The 18,464-nt window shown below is 42.2% G+C and overlaps 1 protein-coding gene across 1 annotated transcript in view; it reads left to right on the top strand.

Moving 5' to 3' along the window:
• The first annotated feature begins 2,083 nt into the window (after window positions 1-2,083).
• The window catches only part of LOC111217929 (sodium/potassium/calcium exchanger 3-like), a 55,141-nt gene continuing 38,760 nt past the window's right edge, over window positions 2,084-18,464 (top strand). The window contains exons 1-2 of the mRNA XM_022739971.1: window positions 2,084-2,146; window positions 8,098-8,226. Coding sequence (XP_022595692.1) covers window positions 8,166-8,226 — 61 coding nt within the window. The 5' untranslated portion in view covers window positions 2,084-2,146; window positions 8,098-8,165. The remainder of the gene's footprint in view (window positions 2,147-8,097; window positions 8,227-18,464) is intronic.

Genomic DNA, 18,464 nt, shown 5'->3' with positions numbered 1-18,464 from the left:
TCAATCCATATGACTGCTGTTGTGTAATCAAAGAACATACTACAGTAGATTTAATGTGTCCCGGCCCTGGTGGATGATTTACTGCAGTCATTGTTCTAAACCTTAGTTTAGACCAAATTAATGTGATGCCTTTTATCCATGTTCAGAGGGAAGGGGATCCACTTTTGGGTGGGATAATTGACATATTTAGAGTGATAATATTATTACTGTTATTATTTGTAGAAGTAGTACTTTGCCTGGGAGACATCACTGCTGTGTTTGGCTGCTGGCCACAGGGTTTGTCTATGTTTGATTGGGTGAGTGGTATTAATCCAAAGCATGACTAAGGTTATTAGAAAACCAATGCAGCTTAACAAACAAAATGTGATATTATTTTTGAGCGACACAATTTTCCTTCAAGTGCAAGCTGGTGTGTTATCACTAAAAGAAACTCCCAGAAGAGGGCAGTGCAAAGCACATCCCCACAAACAGCTTCCAATTTTCATTTCCCCTTTACTTACAATTTGATTCCAACACACTTTATTTTATTGAGCTTTTATGTCAAATAAGTGGTATTATCAAAATATAGTTTAAGAACCTGATCAAAACAGACCAGATGTATCAATGAATGTCTGTTCGCAAGTCAAAAAAGGAGAATTAAGTATTTTTGTGCTTATTCTATTACAATTATTTTTCATGCGTTTTGGGTATGAAGTGTGTATTTACCTGTCTGACTAAAGTGCGTTATTTTACTATTAGTAAATTTCCAACTAAAACATAAAAGTGCACATACCTGTTCTTAAAGTATTCTAACACTGTTTTCTGAAAACCTTCACATTTAATAAAAATAATTTTATCCAGGGAAGGCACAGTTTCTCAGAGGAGGACACGTGTTTATAAGGGCCTTACACAAAGGTTTCCTACGTTCTGTGGCACAAATCCTCATAATGGAGTCAGTCTATGTGTTTTACATTCAGCAACTATCATAACCGCTGGACTTTCACTGCTCTATTTTCAAATACACTGTATGTACTTTTACATGTGTACTTATTTGATTTAATGCCCAGCAAATTGACTCCTTTAAATATAATTAGAAAATACCACATATTAAAGCTGCACTAATCATTTTTCTTGTAAACTTAAGTGAAAGGTGTTGCTCACCTCACCTCACTCTGCAGTCCCCCTCAGGCCTAGAGAGCATTTTAGCTTCTTTCAGCTCATTGTTCTGGTTTTAGGGCAGCAACTGAATTGTTTTGGTTTTAGCTCTCATCCAACTTGTTTCCAGATGAAAATCAGGTGATGCAGCTTTGATGACTCTCAATCTTAAGAATAATGAATAAAAAAAACAAACAGAAAGTACACAATAGATAAAATGTCATATGGGTAGAAATTTCCGTGTACAAATATTGATCACGCATATAAGAAACTTATTTTTTCAATGTCAGAAATTATTCAGATTTTTGACCTGGGTTTCACTTTGTCATTTTGTGTGTATGTGTGTTTGTGTGTGCGCGCGCGTGCGCGCCCACGCACCCACCCCCCCCCCCCTCTCTCTCTCTCTCTCTCTCTCTCTCGCTCTCTCTCTCTCTCGCTCTCTCTCTCTCTCGCTCTCTCTCTCTCTCGCTCTCTCTCTCTCTCGCTCTCTCTCTCTCTCTCTCTCTCTCTCTCTGTCTCGCTGCCTCAACACTCAGCAGACGGACGCATCCGTCCTCTGCCGTACTACTTCCAAAACCACATTTCACCATGACATAAGAAGACAACCCAAGCTCAGCCTGACGCTCGCAGTGTTTGCCAAACAGCCTTCACAGCATCCCAGCAGCACCAATTTCCAACTTTTTTTTTTCTTTAATCATTCCCCCCTGCTCCCTTGAAACCCCTCCCCTCTACTTTTTCATCCGTTCCCGGGAGATAAGTCAGTTCCCTGGAAAGGAGGTTGGTCGCTTTTTTTTTCCCTCCTCTTCGGGGATCAGCATGGATGTGGCAGCGGTAGAGGGGATGTCTCTGCCGGGTATCCGACTCCGGAATCGGCCGACGCAAGTGATGCCGAACCAGAAAAAGGTCAAAGCGAGGCGGAAAAGGCGAAAGGAGTTGGTTTTAATCCAGATATGCTTGTTTGGCGGCTTGCTGCTGGTCGTGAAGGGGTTTTCCTACTTAGCGGAAAATTCAGGTGAGGATTTAGCCGCTTGTTCTGCTCCCGCACGGAGCGCTGGGATGCCGGTGAAGCAGAGCTGCATTCCCCAGCAGTTAGCCTGTTTCACTACTGTTCCTCTGCCACTAACATTTCTTCACAGTTAATTGATATGATTTTATTCCTTCTCGGTCACAAACATATAACTGTAATGTAAATTAGTGCAGACAGCTGCATTGTGACAAACAGCATCTCCCTGTTATCACTTCTACTTAATGCTACTCTTAATATTCCTACCTGGACATATAGTGCATCACTTACTCAGTTTCTACTTGATCTGCATGGTTGTAAAATGTGACATGGTGTCTTTGTAATTGCCTTTTCTTATAGGAAAAGTTTTGCTCTGTGGCGTTTATGTTCTAACTAAACTCGACAGTTTTTCTGAGCTCATCTTCCCATACATAAGAATAACCCAGAAAAGTGTGTGTCTCATACCATTTGCTGGAATAAGACTGAAACCTTTGCATTTTGCTATTCTGTTAAAAGGGGCATGAACCAAATACTTAAAGAGACTGGTGTCGCTTTTGCCTTAATTTGACCTGACAAAAAATTGGGGCAAACGCCAAGGCGCCACTGCAGTCATACAGGTACATAGGTACACAGTAGGTTATAATGGGAATTCATCTGAGCTTTAACTATGGGGAAGTATTCTGGGCTGGGGGATGCAGAGGCTCTTGCATGTTCAGGTGTTTTAGCTGCAGAGCGGTGAAATCAGGGCAATGAGTCCCAGGGTATAGGCCTACACCTCTCCCAAGTTACTGCAAATGGTTACGCAGTGTTCCTCTCCCTCTCTCTGACTTCACTCCACAGCCGTGCTGACATGCATGTTAAATGACTGCCGAAGCATCAAAATGCTAATGAGACCCTGATAATAAATAAGTGCATACTTCCTAACAGCAAACATATGCACCACTTGACTTGATGTCTGCGTGTTCCTCTTGTTCTCTTTGTACCTCTCATTGACTGTGCCCCCAACACTCCACTTGATTACTGAGTCAGCATCAGCTAAAGTGAGAGGTATTTATCACTTCCCATGGACAGAAGGCCTGCATGAATATTCATACACTCATGATTTGTGCATCATCAGTGCGACTCATTTCTCCCCCCCCCCTTTCCTCCCCGCTTCCTTTCCTGGTTGCATGGAAATGCAACAGTGCTGCTCTCCGCATGTGTTCGAAATTAGAGGCGGACGAGAAATGACACTGGGACATTTAATGCATTTCCCTTGTCCCCATTGTGTTCTTGTTAACTCTTTGTCAGCTTGCCGCAGTATCAATTAGAGTTGATTATTTATGATGCGCTTAATGAAGTTCTGCTAAATTGAGCTTGGTGTTGTGGAGCTGGAAGCGGAGCACTCAACACCTCCTCACTGTGGCACATTAATCATTCCCAAACTCGTCTTCTCCTCTCTGTGTGCAAGATAGCGAGAACATAGAAGGTACAGCGCTGGCACGCATACCTCGCTGCTGGTGTAGCTGCTGTGTGTGGTGTAATGAAGGTGAGGCCAGGTGAAAAGTTCAGCCATGCCCTGAGGGCTATTGAATAACTGGGCTTTTTAATTCTATTTGAATCCCTCTCTTAGGCCAGACTTGTAGTTGGCAGGGTGGAAAGGGCAGAGTGCTCCTGCTGAGCTCTCTGAAGTATGAAATGAATTCATTGGTGTTGCTGCTGTCTTGAAGAATGTGCAGATGTAGCCACAGTGGGAGCCTCACGTTGAGTGCTGCACTGTTGCTGTACCCCCCCAAGAGGATTTTGTTTTGGAAAATCATGAAATTCCCCTTCAATGTATGAATTGGGGGGGGGGGAGTGGAGAGGAGGGGGGGAGTTACCAAACTGACACATCTGTGGTGCACTCCTCCAGCTGTTCACTACCCTACCATTACATAAAGAATCAAACTTTAATGTGACAGAGAGCACAATCCTGGTCATTAAAAATAAAACAAATTGCTTGACATGCACTTTGCTACCTGCAGCATTTGAAAGACACAAACTTGTAACTTATACATAGAAACTAAAAAGGCCCAGCTTTACTGTTGGACTGAAGAGGTCTTCTGCATTAGGACTTGGTATTGAATATCCTTGCTTAGTATTTGTTTGATATTGACTAAAATATGTCCTATTATTGTTAAGCATCAAAAGTTGTCATTGCGTGCTTGCTGAGATTCATCCTCTAATTAGCAAGTTTAGGCTGTCAAAGGTGAAAGTTGACCATTGTGTGAGAAATGTGATGAAATGATGATAGTAAATCAATAATGGTGGTCTTGGTTTGTACTTTTGCCAGTGGACAATATAGAGCTTTGGCAGCCTGCGTTAAAATTAACAAACATACAATACTTAAACACATAACAAAAGCATAATAATCCAAAGGGCAGTAGAATCAGTAGTGAGGCTGTGCATGAGAGTGGAGAGTGAATGGAGAGTGTTGTAACTGCATGAAAACAAGATGAAACAAAGGAACTAATGAGGGGCTAAAACAACATAACTAGGTCCAGGTGTTACCAGTCAGTCCCTGCCCCACCTGAAACACAGGCAGACAAAACCAGGTTGACAGGAAAGGGCAGGGGTCCTCACCCCACCCACCCCCCACCCCACCCCCACATACACACACACACACCCCACACACACACCCCACACACCCCCATCCATAGAAAAAGGTCCCAGAGGGATCCCCACAGTACCACAATTCACAACATCTGTACAACACAATTAAAAACAGTTCACACCTCAGCAACTGGATCCTGGAAGCAAATTAAGAGAGAGAGAGACAGAGCAAAACAAACTAATACCAATGGGAACCATGATTTAACATAGCAACTTCCCTCCCCACTGATGCATGGGAAAAAGCGTCTGACACAACACTAACCTAATGTCTAAAAGCCTTGGAACAACAAAGACCAGGGCATCAGCCTGTGGTTGGCACAGCGTAACAAGTTCAAGAAAGGGGTTAAGGTCTGTATGGACCACCACTTGTCTACCCCCTGTGCCAATGTAAACCTCAAAAACTGCAGAACCGAACTCCAACCAACTCCTCAATAACTGAATAATTCAGCTGATAGGAAAACAGATCCTCACCACCTTCCATCCTCACCTTCCTGCAACAAAACTGCGCCAGCTCCCACATTACTGTCATCCACCTGGAGGTTGAAAGGATCATCCAGATGTGGTGCAGCCAGAACAGGAGCTAAGTACAACAATGTTTTGACATTTACAAATGCACTTTGACACTTGGGGGACCAAACAAAGTCTGCCGAACATTTAAGGTAACCATGGTGGTTAATGGCACAACCATAGTGGAAACATTTTAGACAAACATCGTTAACAACCAACAAGGCCAAGAAACCGTCTTTCTTCCTGGTGGGGGGAGCATACTCCTCGGCCTAATGATCAAACAGAGTCCCAATCAGCCGAACATACACATCCCATGAGTGACTGTAAATGACCACATCGTGCAAACTGACCACACACCCCTGCAACCCCCGAGACAACCATGATCATCAGATGTTGGAGGGTTGTCTGTATATTCCTAAGTCCAGAACTCACAACTTTATACTCGAAGCTGAGCTGATTTCACATGTGAGACCTACCAATACCCCTTCAACAAACTTAGCAGGACACACTTGATCTATGCAGTCCTTAATGCACGGCAGAAGAAAAGCAAGAAAGAAAACACAAGTTTTGACAGATTTTTCCATCACCACACTGGGAGATGCACAATTGGAGGAAGAAGGCAGAGCAATGATATTTTTCAGCATATATTCTTCTCAAGCGTCTTACAGTTTTTCAGATGACACCTTGTAAAAACACTGGTGAATCGGTTTCCATAGCATCCCTATCAGTTTCATGTTCTTGTCTCAACCTTTCCAAAGCAATCTGCTTGTTCTCAAGTCAGTCCAGCAGTCGCCCCAGGGGTCCCAACTGGACCCAAACCTGAGCTCGGCTCCTCAATCAAAACCTCTTTGATCACCAAACTCGGTGCCAAAACAGCCATAATGTCAGCCTCACAGCTGCGGACACTAACATCTATCCCATAATGTTCACTTATTTTGAACAGTTGCTCTTTGGTGCATTTATCTAACAATCCCCGTGAGGGAGCATCAACAAAACTGAAGATTGAGGCCATAACAACAACTGGGTTACACAAAGGAGCTGAGGAGAAAACAGCATTAACTGCACAGGCGCATACAAAAGGAGGCAAACAATGGACCCAACATAATGCAGTGTTAACCACCCCAAACACACACATGATGCAAAACTAACCTCATTTTCCCAATAACTGCCGAACCAAATCTAACTAACAACTCCCCCCTAGTCTTCATGCAGCTTGCAGCGGGTTTTCATGCACTGTAAACCAGCAGGTTTGAAAGGTGACCTGCAAACAGCAACCCCACAAATTCACACAGATGTGCTCCTGAGACAATTGTCCGCGGACAATTGACACTGACCGCGTCACCACAGCGCCACCGGAAAGAAAAGAAAAGGAAAAAAAAGCTTGACACAACCCAAAGAGGAAGCGGTATGAAAGCCTGAACACTGCACCTCTGTGGATCTTGACAACCTCCCAAAAAGAGAACAAATGATTCAACCCACCTTAGCGCAAAATGCAGTGTCTCCCAAAATCTAAGCACCTACCAAACAGAACAAAACCAGCGGCAACCTATGGGGTTGAAAGATGAAGCCAATACGAAAAGTGCCAAATAACTGCAGCTTCCTGAATGGCCATTTGAGACTGGGTCCATAGACTCCCATGTAACTATACTTAATTATATAACTTACCTGTTTACATTTTATTAAGGCTTAAAGGGTTGTATAATTGAATGTGTGTCCACATTGGGCATCAGGTGGGTTGCCACAAACCAGCATGCGGCGAAACTTTAGCTCAGCACACGCCCCTCCTCTTTGTCCATTTTTGGATTAGCTGGGAGTTAGGGGGAGTGAGGTATTGCCAAGATGGTGACAGCGGAGCAGCTCACTCTGAGCTCTTCAGAAACGTATGGATGACGTCACAGGGGCTATGTCAATCTTTATTTACAGATTATGAACAAAACCCATGGTCACATGCACACCAGGACCAAATCAACTACTCAGCGCATGGTCAATCATAACATAAGCTCAAATCACAGAAAGGAGAGAAAGAGAGAGACTGCCAGCAAAAGCCAGATCTTTATGGACTGGGAACACTGGGTCCAGGTGTTACCAGCTGGCACTGACAATCTCTGCCCCACCCCTCAGGCATCTGAAACACAGGCAAAAAAAACAAGTTGGCAGGAAAAGGCGGCAAGTTGGCAACAATGATGTTTACATTCAGTGTTATTCACCAAAATGTGTTGTGTGTCTAACAAATATGTTGAATGCATTTCCTTACTCATACATACATCAGTGTTTACCTGCTAGCTCTCTTCTACTTCGCTGCCTTTTCTTGCACATTGCTGTGTTTCTTGACTCATTAACAGCAGATCAGTTCAAGATCACTTGCAGAGATCACAAAACAAACAAAAGGGGACCCACTGATAAAAGCACTGCTCCATAATGCTACCAGGGATCAAAAACTGGACAGGGTATCTTTCAGTGTAGGACCAACAACCCACAATGTTACTGTTGCTACAACCCACATTTGCAAACGTTACCTCTGACTCACTTTGACTTTGACTCAATATGTTGACCTCTTTTTCCTGCCAGTGACCAGCTAGACAATTTCCTCCTCTTTTTTTTTTCAATTTTAGACTACATTATTTAGTCATGCACATATCTCTCTATGTAATTTAAAGAGAAAGTTTTGGCATCAGTAATAAAACGAATGAAATGAGGTATCATATCACAGTTTTAGAGTCGAGATTTTGTGTATTAAAATCCCCCATCTTGATGTTGTAGCTGCGCTGAAACGTCCTTTGAATTTATTTTGAAAGTAAACTTCTTTTTCTGTGACAAACTAGGTTTTGACATCTCCAGCCAGAGCAGTGAGGACCAGGAGAGATGGGGAGGAAGGAGGCTACTGCAGGAAATGGACAACAGCAGCCTGGAGGAAATGGAGAGTGAAGGATCTAAGAACTGCACTGCTCCAGGTAAGACGGAGACAGGATGAAAGAAAGAGGACACACAAGTGTTCTCCCCCTCCCTCCCCCCAGAACAGAGAGGGATATAGGTAAAAAAAAAAAGTGGGAAACAAATGAGCACCCCACATGTTCTGTCTTTCTAACCTTTCTGGTCCCCCCGTTTTTCTCTTGCTTAATATGGGGTAACCCAGATTGTGAGGTCAGATGATTTCCCATGAGCGCAGGCTACAGCAGGCGGTGACATTCTGCCTGCTTCAGCGGTTTTCACACTTGGTCTCTGTCACATTTTTTTTAGGATCCTGCAGGTTTCATTCTCACTTCCTCTCTGTCTCACACCAACTCTCTCTTCAGCCCTGTTCCCTTTTTCTCTGCGTTTACCTCACGTTTTTTCCCCATGGTGGCCACATCTCAGAAAAAAAAAAAACCCTGTTTCCATGGCGACTTTTTTGTCTTATCATCAACCAGTGACTACTGTTTGAGGCCAGTGGAGGATAGAGTGTGAGGATGATTCGTTTGTAAAGTTTAAAATCACTGTCCTGTTGAAAGGATTTAAATCAATCACGTAGAGGCGACTTTCAAAAAATGCTTTCATGTGATGTAAAGAAATGATTTGTGGTGTAATGCAGCCTATTTCTCATTGGACCAGTCCTTACACATGCATGGATTCCTACCATCACCCATGCTCTGTTGCTATTTTTAGACAGAGATGGAAGGAAATATAATGTTCAGCCCTGTTATAGCTGATGTATAAAAGGTAGGATGGAGGGATGTAACTCATGCAGATCACATTGACATTTGTTTTTTTTTTACCTTGAGTGGAAAACGACTGGCCTCCTCTCAGAGAGAGGGGTTGTTCTCTCGTGAGCTCATTAAGCAAAACACCCGTCATCAATCTCCTCTCTCACCCTCTCAAGGTCGCTGCTGTCATCTATAAAGGGAGCTGAGGTCAAAGTTCAACTTATTCTCTCCTCCGGCTTATTATACAGTAGCTGCTCTTTCCTCCTCCCGTGCTAAATTTAAAGCACGTACCCTGGTGGCTTCGGCCCCTACCACACACTGGAGGACTGCAAGGTTTTTGCTAAATAACCTTGATTTTCTGAAAGTCTTGGCCCACTCTGGCGATGTCTTCTCCTGTCCTGTGAAATGCATAAAATAAACCCTTGTGGGGAGTTTGTTAGGAATGCTTCATTTGACCTTTAAAAGGACAGAATCTGCGTCTTTTAAAAAGGTGGTGTATGTGTGAAGGAAAGGATGTCGAAGGGGGCACAGGTGTAATGTGCCTGACTTTCATGTGGACATGTTTTTTTTTTAACTATAACCATGATCTTTCCTCTGGTGTTACCCATCAAACCTGTTCTACAGGTCTTAGGGAGTTGTTCTGCATATTTGAAAAAGCTTTATAAAGCCTTTTGTGTCTCTAGAGGAAGCAATGCATCTGATAAATGTCAAACCTCAAGTTGATGCAACTTGAGGCAGTGTAAGCTTCAAGTGATATCTGTGGTTCTGCTGCATGGATTTATATCGTTCTCTTGTCCATCTGTGAGTCTAACAATGTCCAATGTTAATAGTACTATTAGTAATAACAGTGCTCTTTCAACCATACTGCAGTGCCCAGATAAAAATTCTGAATTTGTTGTCATTTGCCATTGAAATTAATCCAGGAAAAGAATCATTGCAGAATCATTCGCTATCAACGTTCAAGATCATTTCAATAAGATAAAATAAAACAGGGTTAAGTAAGTGGGAATCTCATTTGCTCATGTTTTATAGCTGTGTTTAGCTTCTTTTCAGTGCTGCTGCCATATGCTACTCCAAGATCTCCGTAATTAACATGGTAAACACAAATGTTGTTAGTACTACAAGGCTAAGAGTCTACAGCCACGTTAGCGGCTCTGTGAAGCTGTACGAAAGCACAGTGGTGCTTTGAGCTAAATGCTAACATCAGCATGCTAACTTGCTCGAAGTGAGAATGATTACATGCCAATGTTTGGCAGGTATAGTGTTTACCATGTTCAGTATCTTGGCCTAGTGTGTTAGCGTGCAGGCATTTGCTAATTAGCACTAAACGCAAAGTACCCTGAAGGGAATGTCATCAGTTTTTCATTTTGGTCATAAAACAAACATTGGACAAATTGGAATATTGACCTGATGGTGGCACAAAATGAAATGTTAAATAAGATGAGGACAGGAGGAATGCCTGAATTTCATGGCAGTCCGTCCGGGAGTTGTCAAGACATTTCACCCAAAACCAAAAAGGTCAGGAAAAGTCTGGGGTTCATCAAAGTCAGTAGGATTCAACCTCTGGAAAACCACACGTCTGCACCAATTGTCATGGCAATACACCCAGAAGTAGTTGAGATATTTTAGTCTGGACCAAGTTGCTATCCATAGAGCCATGATGCTAGCATGGCTAAAAATGAAACCCAAGTTGTGTTAAAGTTTATACTTGATTAACAACATTGTTTTATTAATTTCTATCAATTGGTTAATCAAATGATGGACTTGTTATGCAATCATGTATTCGCTTGAACATGTATTTGTGCACAACAGAGCTGTGTGTGAATATTTCCGCCGCGGGTAGAGCACAAGGCTGGCTGATAAGGAAGTATCCCAACATGAGCTCTGTGTTCTGGGAGGATGCAGCACAGCGGATGCAGTCACTGATTATTGCCTGAAATTAGAGGATGGCTGATCAAGCACTCGAAAGATGAGGGAAAGAGAGAGAGAGAGAGAGTCAGAAAGATGGAGAGGGAGAGAGAAAGTCCGTCATTTTCTAAGCTAGACGTGAAACAACCATCATTACATCTCCCTCGCTGATTTTAATTGTGAGGACCCCGCTGCTTCTGTTGATTTCAGACACTTATTTAGTCCCGCACCCTCTCTCCACCACTGTCATTTTCCAGTCAAGGAAAATAAGAAGTGAAGCACCGACAGACGCTTGTAGTAATAGTTGAGGGTGGTTACGTCTTAGTAACATTGTTATTGTCTCAGTCTCTGCTCTCTCAAGGTTTACAAATGACTGAAAATGTCAAAGAGAGTTTCTTCGCCTTAAAATAGGTGGTGAGTTCACGTACAGTATGTATGGTTGGGTATTGTTTTTTGTGTGTCTATGTGTATGTTCCCTTGTCAGTGTGTGTGTGTGTAGCTGGAGAATTCTTATACAAAAAGAGCCCTCTCTGTCCTGCTTTTCATGGAAAACAAAAGGTATTCACTTTGATGACTTTGCTGTCCCAATCTAGCGTGCAAGGCCATGTCGTGCTTTGATGTCCGGAGCTTACGGTGGAAAATAATAAAAGTCCATTACTTCTGAAGATGTGTGCGCAATGGGGAGGTTAGTCATACTGCAGCTGATGAAGTGTACTTTTTAACAAACAGCCACGTACACCCACATACTCTTGCTTCCTCCTTGTCCGTCGTACAAGAACACACATCGCCACAGTACCGATGCCTCTTTTCCTTTCAGTCGCTTAAACACAGGTGGTTAATTCAGCCCCCCCCCCCACAGCAGCTCAGTGTACAGTAGCATTGGCTGTGTGATTTGACAGTGGTCTGGGTACTCCATACACGTGACTGCTCTCTCCAGGGGTCTTTCCCCGGAGGCTGTCCTCCTCCGTTATTAAAGATCTTCTCCTCTCAGCTCGGCTCAGCTCCGACGCAACGCTCCATTTTAGGAAAGGAGGCTGCTATGACTTAATCAGGGCTTCCCTGTGAGAAATGTGGTGTGTGAGCACGCATGCGTGTGGCTGCAAGTTGAACCATTAGAAGGGAAGCCTTGTTAAGAATAGTATTGATTAATGCGAGGGTGCTAGCCCTGGCTTCTGCAGTGTGTAGGAGTGTGTATGCAGGTTTGTTCAGTGTGTGTGTGTGTGTGTGTGTGTGTGTAGGTGTGTTTGCTCATGCCTTCCTCACTTGCCATGGGCAGCCTCCTGGCTCCTCCCCAACATGCTCAAGGCAAGGAAGTGAGCATCGCCATAACACAGCTGATGAATTAATCACATCAGAAAAAATGATCACTCCTTTAATATCTCAATAATAGTCCTCCACTAATCACATGTGAAATTGACCCAGGGAGCGCTCAGAATGATTTCCTCTGAGAAATCCATTCTGTCATATTACAGTATTTTAGCAGGCAGCTTTTAGCTTTTACAGCCTGAGGACCTGAGAGCAACTTAAAAACATAACCTACCTCCTCAGTATGGTTTATAGATACTTTATTTTATCCATTTTGTTGTAAATGTTATTCTATTCTATTATTCATCCATTCATTCATTTTATTATTAATATTGTTGCTGTTTTATTATTATTGTTATTATAGTTTTTTAAATCTACTTGACTGTATCTCATTGTCAGCATTCTTGTTTGAACTGCACTTACCTGTAGGACCGAACAATTAATCCAAATATTATTGAAATTGCAATCTGGCCAAGTGCGATATTCAAATTGCAGATAATGTGTGACAACAAACCATAAATGAAGCGTTGTCGTCCTACAGAGTTGCCTCGGCCTACAAATCATATTCTTCAAATTTAAGGGAGCAAGCTTAGACCATTCCCACTATAATCATGACTCACTTCACAATCACAATATCTGTCACAATAAATGCAATATGATCACTACTGCCACTAACCTGTATGAAAAGTGCTATACAAACAAAGTTTGATTGATTGATTGAGTGATTGAATATTAGCTTTGAGTAGGCTGTTGCTGTTGTGTTCCCAGCACAATAACAACAACTGTATTAGCAGTTACAGTTCTTTCATAACTGCCTAACATGCAGATTGGCAAAGTCATCTTGTTGTGTTATTGCAGGAGCAGGAGCTCTGTGCTCAGGGGAGTAAGACCAATCCATCACGGCAATTAGCTCAGCAAGTCAGGGTGAGGGAGAACTCACTCTCTCTTACCCTTCTGCAGACAGAACATTCATCTGACATTGTTTTTTATTTGTGTCTTGTTGCAGTCTTCTTTCATTTTTTCCTTACTCACTGATTGCGATGTTTCGTCCCTGTCCTATTCCCCACATATAAAGGGAATGCTGCTGCTGAATTATAGAGGTCGGTTGTTTGCCAACAGCAAAAGTGGCTTGACACATCTATAAAGATTCGACCTGCTGGTGTGACTGTGAGCAATGTCGAGGCTGTTTCCGGAGCGCCATGAGCATCCTCCTCCTCTATCGCCGCTTTCCCAAGAGTTTGAGAGGACACACAGTGTCCCACGCAGCGCGTGCTGAGTATATATGTAAAACTCCTTACATGCTGTTTGGTAGTTGTTACCAATTAGACATTTAATATTTTCGTCAGACAGCAGAGAACCTGCAGAGAGAGATGGGGAAAAAACCCACCAGGACACCCTTTAACTTTACAGTTTTCCAACCTGCTTCCTTTCCATCATTATTTCTATTTACCTTTTATTTCAAATTATGATTCAATATACTTGCATTTCTTGCAAATTTACATTGCATCTTTTTATTTATAGGCTGGACTTCAGAACTTTCCCTCCACATGTAAATTAGGTGAAATCAAAGTGAACACCAAAGTGGGCACCATGAATTTATATTTCATAATTTGATAGCGTGACAGACAAACTATATAGGATACGCTCTGTGGAGGCAATTACTTCCTCTGCCTTGTGACTAAAGCAGCCGGCAGATGTGCTGCACAGTCGCACATAAAAGGTTAAAGTGCAGGGAGTGAGTGATAAGGTGTTTGATGTGCTTTATGGATAAGAATATTTCACTCTTGCCAGATTTCCTTATCTGAGGATAAGCCCGTCACACAAATAAGCCGAGAAACTGGGAGGCTTTGATGATGATTGCCAGATCCGCAGCTCCCAAATGGTCGACCAGGCAGTTAGAGATGCACCGAGGGATTGGCGTGTAAGCGGCTTAGCTGAATTGTTGTCATCATCAGAGTGAGAGAAGTAGTAGTTGCATAATTTAATTACATGTCACATAATTTGACTCAGTGTCTTGATATGAAGAATGTCACGAGATTTAGAGACTGTTCATTAGTGTTTTTCTACATCTTTATATTAATGTATTTCCAGATGTAAAACTTTTTTTAAACTATATAAATGTAGGAATCTCTCAGGTTCCATGTTATGCAGTATCATGACGGGAGTGTGTGATGACCTACAGTTTATCTAGGTTCATGTTTTCCATACTTAAAAGGCTATAAATATACAGTGGAGTATAAAAACAGCCTAATGGTCCATTGGCTTTGACATCATAACACTGACAAATAACATGTAATGACAGTGTGAAAATGTATAGGAAAATGATATATGGAAATTTGTCTTTCAAATTATAGTCAGTATCTACTAGCACCACCTGTGGCAGTGATTACAGCTCTGAGTCTTGTTTCTTGCGTTTCAGGCAGCTTGTTGTCTTTGTTCACGTTTCTTTAAGCTGAACGGCGAGAATCTGTGAACGGCCGTGTTTAAGGTGTTTGGCAGGTTGTTCTTGGTTTTCGAGTCTTCGAGATGTTATCATTGCCTCTGAGGGTTGACTCCTCCTTCCTTTTTTCCAATTCAAATTTTTTAAGGAGGTCATTGCACTGTTAGATAATACATTCCTGTGCAGGTGTAGCAGGTCTCTGAAGTGAAATCACATGGATGGTGTTGAGTAGTTGATGACATTTGATAAAGTTCAGGCTCCTGTCATGTGCCTTTCTTTCAGTAGTATCTTTCCTTTCACCACTTTTTCTTTTACAGATGTGTAGTTGCTGCACTAAGTCTTGTCTTTGCAACCAGATCTAAAAAAAAAAACAAAAGAGTGGTTCCTTTTTTTTCTCCACACTTTCCTCTTTCCATCAGTTTGATAGATATTGATTTTTGTTTCATCAGTCCAGAGAACTTTGAACTCTATCACTTTCTTGTTGGATGTTTTTGTCAACTCAAACCTGACCTTTGTTTTTTTTTTAAGGTTTATATCTTGTGCTGCATCCTCCAAAGGTTCTGGTCCTGAAGTGTTCTCTTGGTCACTGACAAGGAAACATGTCAGCCAGACTTCCTGGAGAACATTCTTGACTCGCTGTGCAGTCATAAAGGGATTTTTCTTCAGCATGCAAATGATTTTCCAGTCATCCACAAGACTTGTGCTCCACAGTCTACATCTTCATTTACATTTTCATTTACATTTACTCATTCAGCAGACGTGTTTATCCAAAGCGACTTACAAGTGAGGGACATTACTAAAGCTTCTTTGCAGTAGGAGACCTTGTTGTAAGCACTAAGTACTACATCTATTTAATAAGTGTAAGGAGGTCAGGTAAAGAAGCGCATGGTGAGTGCTAGTTAGACATGTTAGGCTGTTAGGAGAGGAGGTGCTCTCTGAAGAGATGAGTGTTCTAGAGATTCTCCAGGATAAAGAGGGACGACCCTGCTCTGAAAGCATTTAGTCGCTTGTTCCACCGTCGGGGAACCACAGACGAGAGCGGTCTGGACTGAGGCTGTCCTGTGTGCAGGGATGGTGATGCCAAACGACCCTTCTCGGAGGAACACAGTGGCTGAGAGGCAGCATAAGCCTGTATGACTGAGTTCAAGTAACTGGGAGCAGACCCAGAAGTCACTCTGAAGGCAGCATTAGTGACTTGGATTGGATTCAGGCGGCCATGGGTAGCCAGTGGAGGCCGATGAGGAGCGGAGTGATATGTGCCCTTTTAGGGCTGACTGAAGACCAAACGGGCCGCTGCATTCTGGACCATCTGTGAGGGTTTCTATTGGTGTGAAGGGAGGCCTGACAGAAGGGCAGGTCTACCAGTTTATTTTCCTGTGAGCGCCTGCTTCTTCAGAGTGTAGCCTACCCAGCTGTTGATTTTGGCAAACCAGCCGCCTTTGATATCTCTCTGATGTTTTATTTTTTATCTTCTTCACTTCTTCTCTCATTTTAACAGACACTGCCTCAATCTAAATGGCAGCTCTTAATCAATTCTTTTGTACATGAACTAAAATTGATAAAACAACAACAAACACAACACAATACAATGCAGGAAAAAGTTAATAGTTAAGTTAAAATGCTGGCCATTAAGGCAGAATGTTCAAACCTTTGATGCAGTACTGTGTCACCACGCTGCAGATGGGAAAAGATTTTCTTTTCACTAAGCTGGCATCATGCTGAGGTAATGGGAATGTGGGTACAATTTATTGCCTCAGTCACTCATATGAAAAATGTCAGGGCAAGACTAAAATTCATTCATTATTGATATTCAAATAATGTTCTGTAAGGTGCCTGCTATTTCCTGGAAGTAATATTTTATAGCCAGAGAAGGTAACTGCTCTGGAAATGCTACAAACATGTATCTCTTGTATAATAAATCGTGATGGGAAGCAAACAGAATCTGTAAGTGTCTGTTGCTCTTCGTACATACTATCAGTTAATGTAGTGCTGTAGTTTCTCCTTTCACTCCTCTCATTCATCTGATCTGAATGCAGCGATGATGACGATTTTTTCCCCAGAGATGAATCACGAGGGGGTGAGCTTTTATACATGTATTCAAAAGACTGAACTTAACCTGCTCTGGTGTGCAGCCTGGTGTTGCCATGGTGACGTACACTGTTTGAAAGTGAGTCACCATCATTACATCGAAAGGCCAGGGTTATGCCCAAACCTAGACCCCATGAGTTATGTCGCACTGACGGACCTTGCTGATGTGCCGGTGGATGTGACATGCAGTGTGACACTGGATGTGCTGGTTAGCTTGGAAACCTTTTCTAACATGTTTCTGATGTGACCACATGTTACTGAATAAATGTCAGTATCCACTTTCATCAAGTGCAGAGATCTCTGGGGTATGTAGTGAGTCACAGGTGTTTATTCTAATTACACACTTCTCTCAATCTTATTGATTTGATTTTGCTGTGTCTCAGTCATCTTGTGTTCAAACCTCATGTATGGGTTTTACCACAGTCTTGTACAGGGGCTGGTTTCACAAAGGTAGACTTTGATTGTTCCTTAGATATAACAAATAGTCAGACTTCAGAGAGATGTCTAAATTGCACAAAGCAGTTTATTTCTTGGATATCTGTAGCCGGACTGTGGTATAATGAACTCTGGGTAAATTAAGACATTTTTCAATATAAAAAAAAAAATGGGCGACTGAGGAACCGTATCCAGCTCAGCTCCATTTACCCCAGCAGAAAATGTTTGTCTTTTACAGTTACAAGACTGTATGAAGATTGTGACAATAAAAAGAAAAATGTCATTTGGGAAAAAAAAATGGCTGCAGTCTCTAAAAACTCTTTCCCTTCTCATCGCTCTCTCCATAACAATGTCAGCAAACCACACATTTGCCATGTTTTCCTGTTTTTTTTTGTTTTTTTTTTGTCATTTCGTGCTTCTGGTCAGCGCAGGTGTCACTGATTGTTACCATGGTAACATTGGTCTTAGACCTGAGTTATTTGCATTGGATTAATCTGTGAGGAAAACTAAGACTGGGCCAACGCTAAACACCAGTTTGTGAAACTGGCACCACAGGAGGCCGCTGAAAAGCAACAACAAAGTAAGCAGCAATAAACAGTATTTTCAACAATGTATTTCAAATAGTGCACACAAACACATCTGAAGCACATACCTCCGCCAAGGCCAAAACAATCCCTAGCTTTACTTATCTATTGTCTTTAATCCTTACGCAAGACGCCTGTTGTGTGTAACGATACTGTCAGCATTATATAATTCACACAGCTATTTGAATTGAACAGTGATAATAAGTCATGATAACAATGATTACTAAGTCTAGTAATTTCAACCTGGGTTTCATTTCAGTGGTGTTTAGCAGAGTCTTGGAGCACAGTAACACTGCTAAAAAGTACAAACACAAACAGCAGGGTTTCCCTCTGGACACTGATGCAGGCTCCAACAGGTAATTAACCAACCAGCTCACTTCAGCTTGCTGTCGGACTCGCCAGTGGTTAGTCTTTTTTTTCGTCCCATATCAGCGCCTGATCGTCGCTGGTCCTGGCTCCTGGCATCGTGATATGCTGAAGGATTACTGTGAAGGAAACACACAGTGTGATTTATCACTTACCTTCTGAACTAAATCAGATAGACCCTGATTAGTGCCGGGAGGTTTCAGTGTTATTTTATCAGCTACATAAAGCTGATAAATCATCATCAGTGTGTTTTTACTTTACTTACTGTCATAATAGTGTTGAAGCTACGTGTGTATTTTTTACAGTAAATACACAAAACAACTTGTGTGTTGCATGATAGTGGCAGGAGTGAAAGTAAACGGGTAAGGATTCATGAATCAAAG

Source organism: Seriola dumerili, unplaced genomic scaffold (genome assembly GCF_002260705.1).
Source record: "Seriola dumerili isolate Sdu_G_001 unplaced genomic scaffold, Sdu_1.0 BDQW01000050.1, whole genome shotgun sequence".
NCBI lineage: Eukaryota > Metazoa > Chordata > Actinopteri > Carangiformes > Carangidae > Seriola > Seriola dumerili.
The sequence above is the reverse complement of the archived record's forward strand: the minus strand, read 5'-3'. Positions and strand labels throughout refer to the sequence as shown.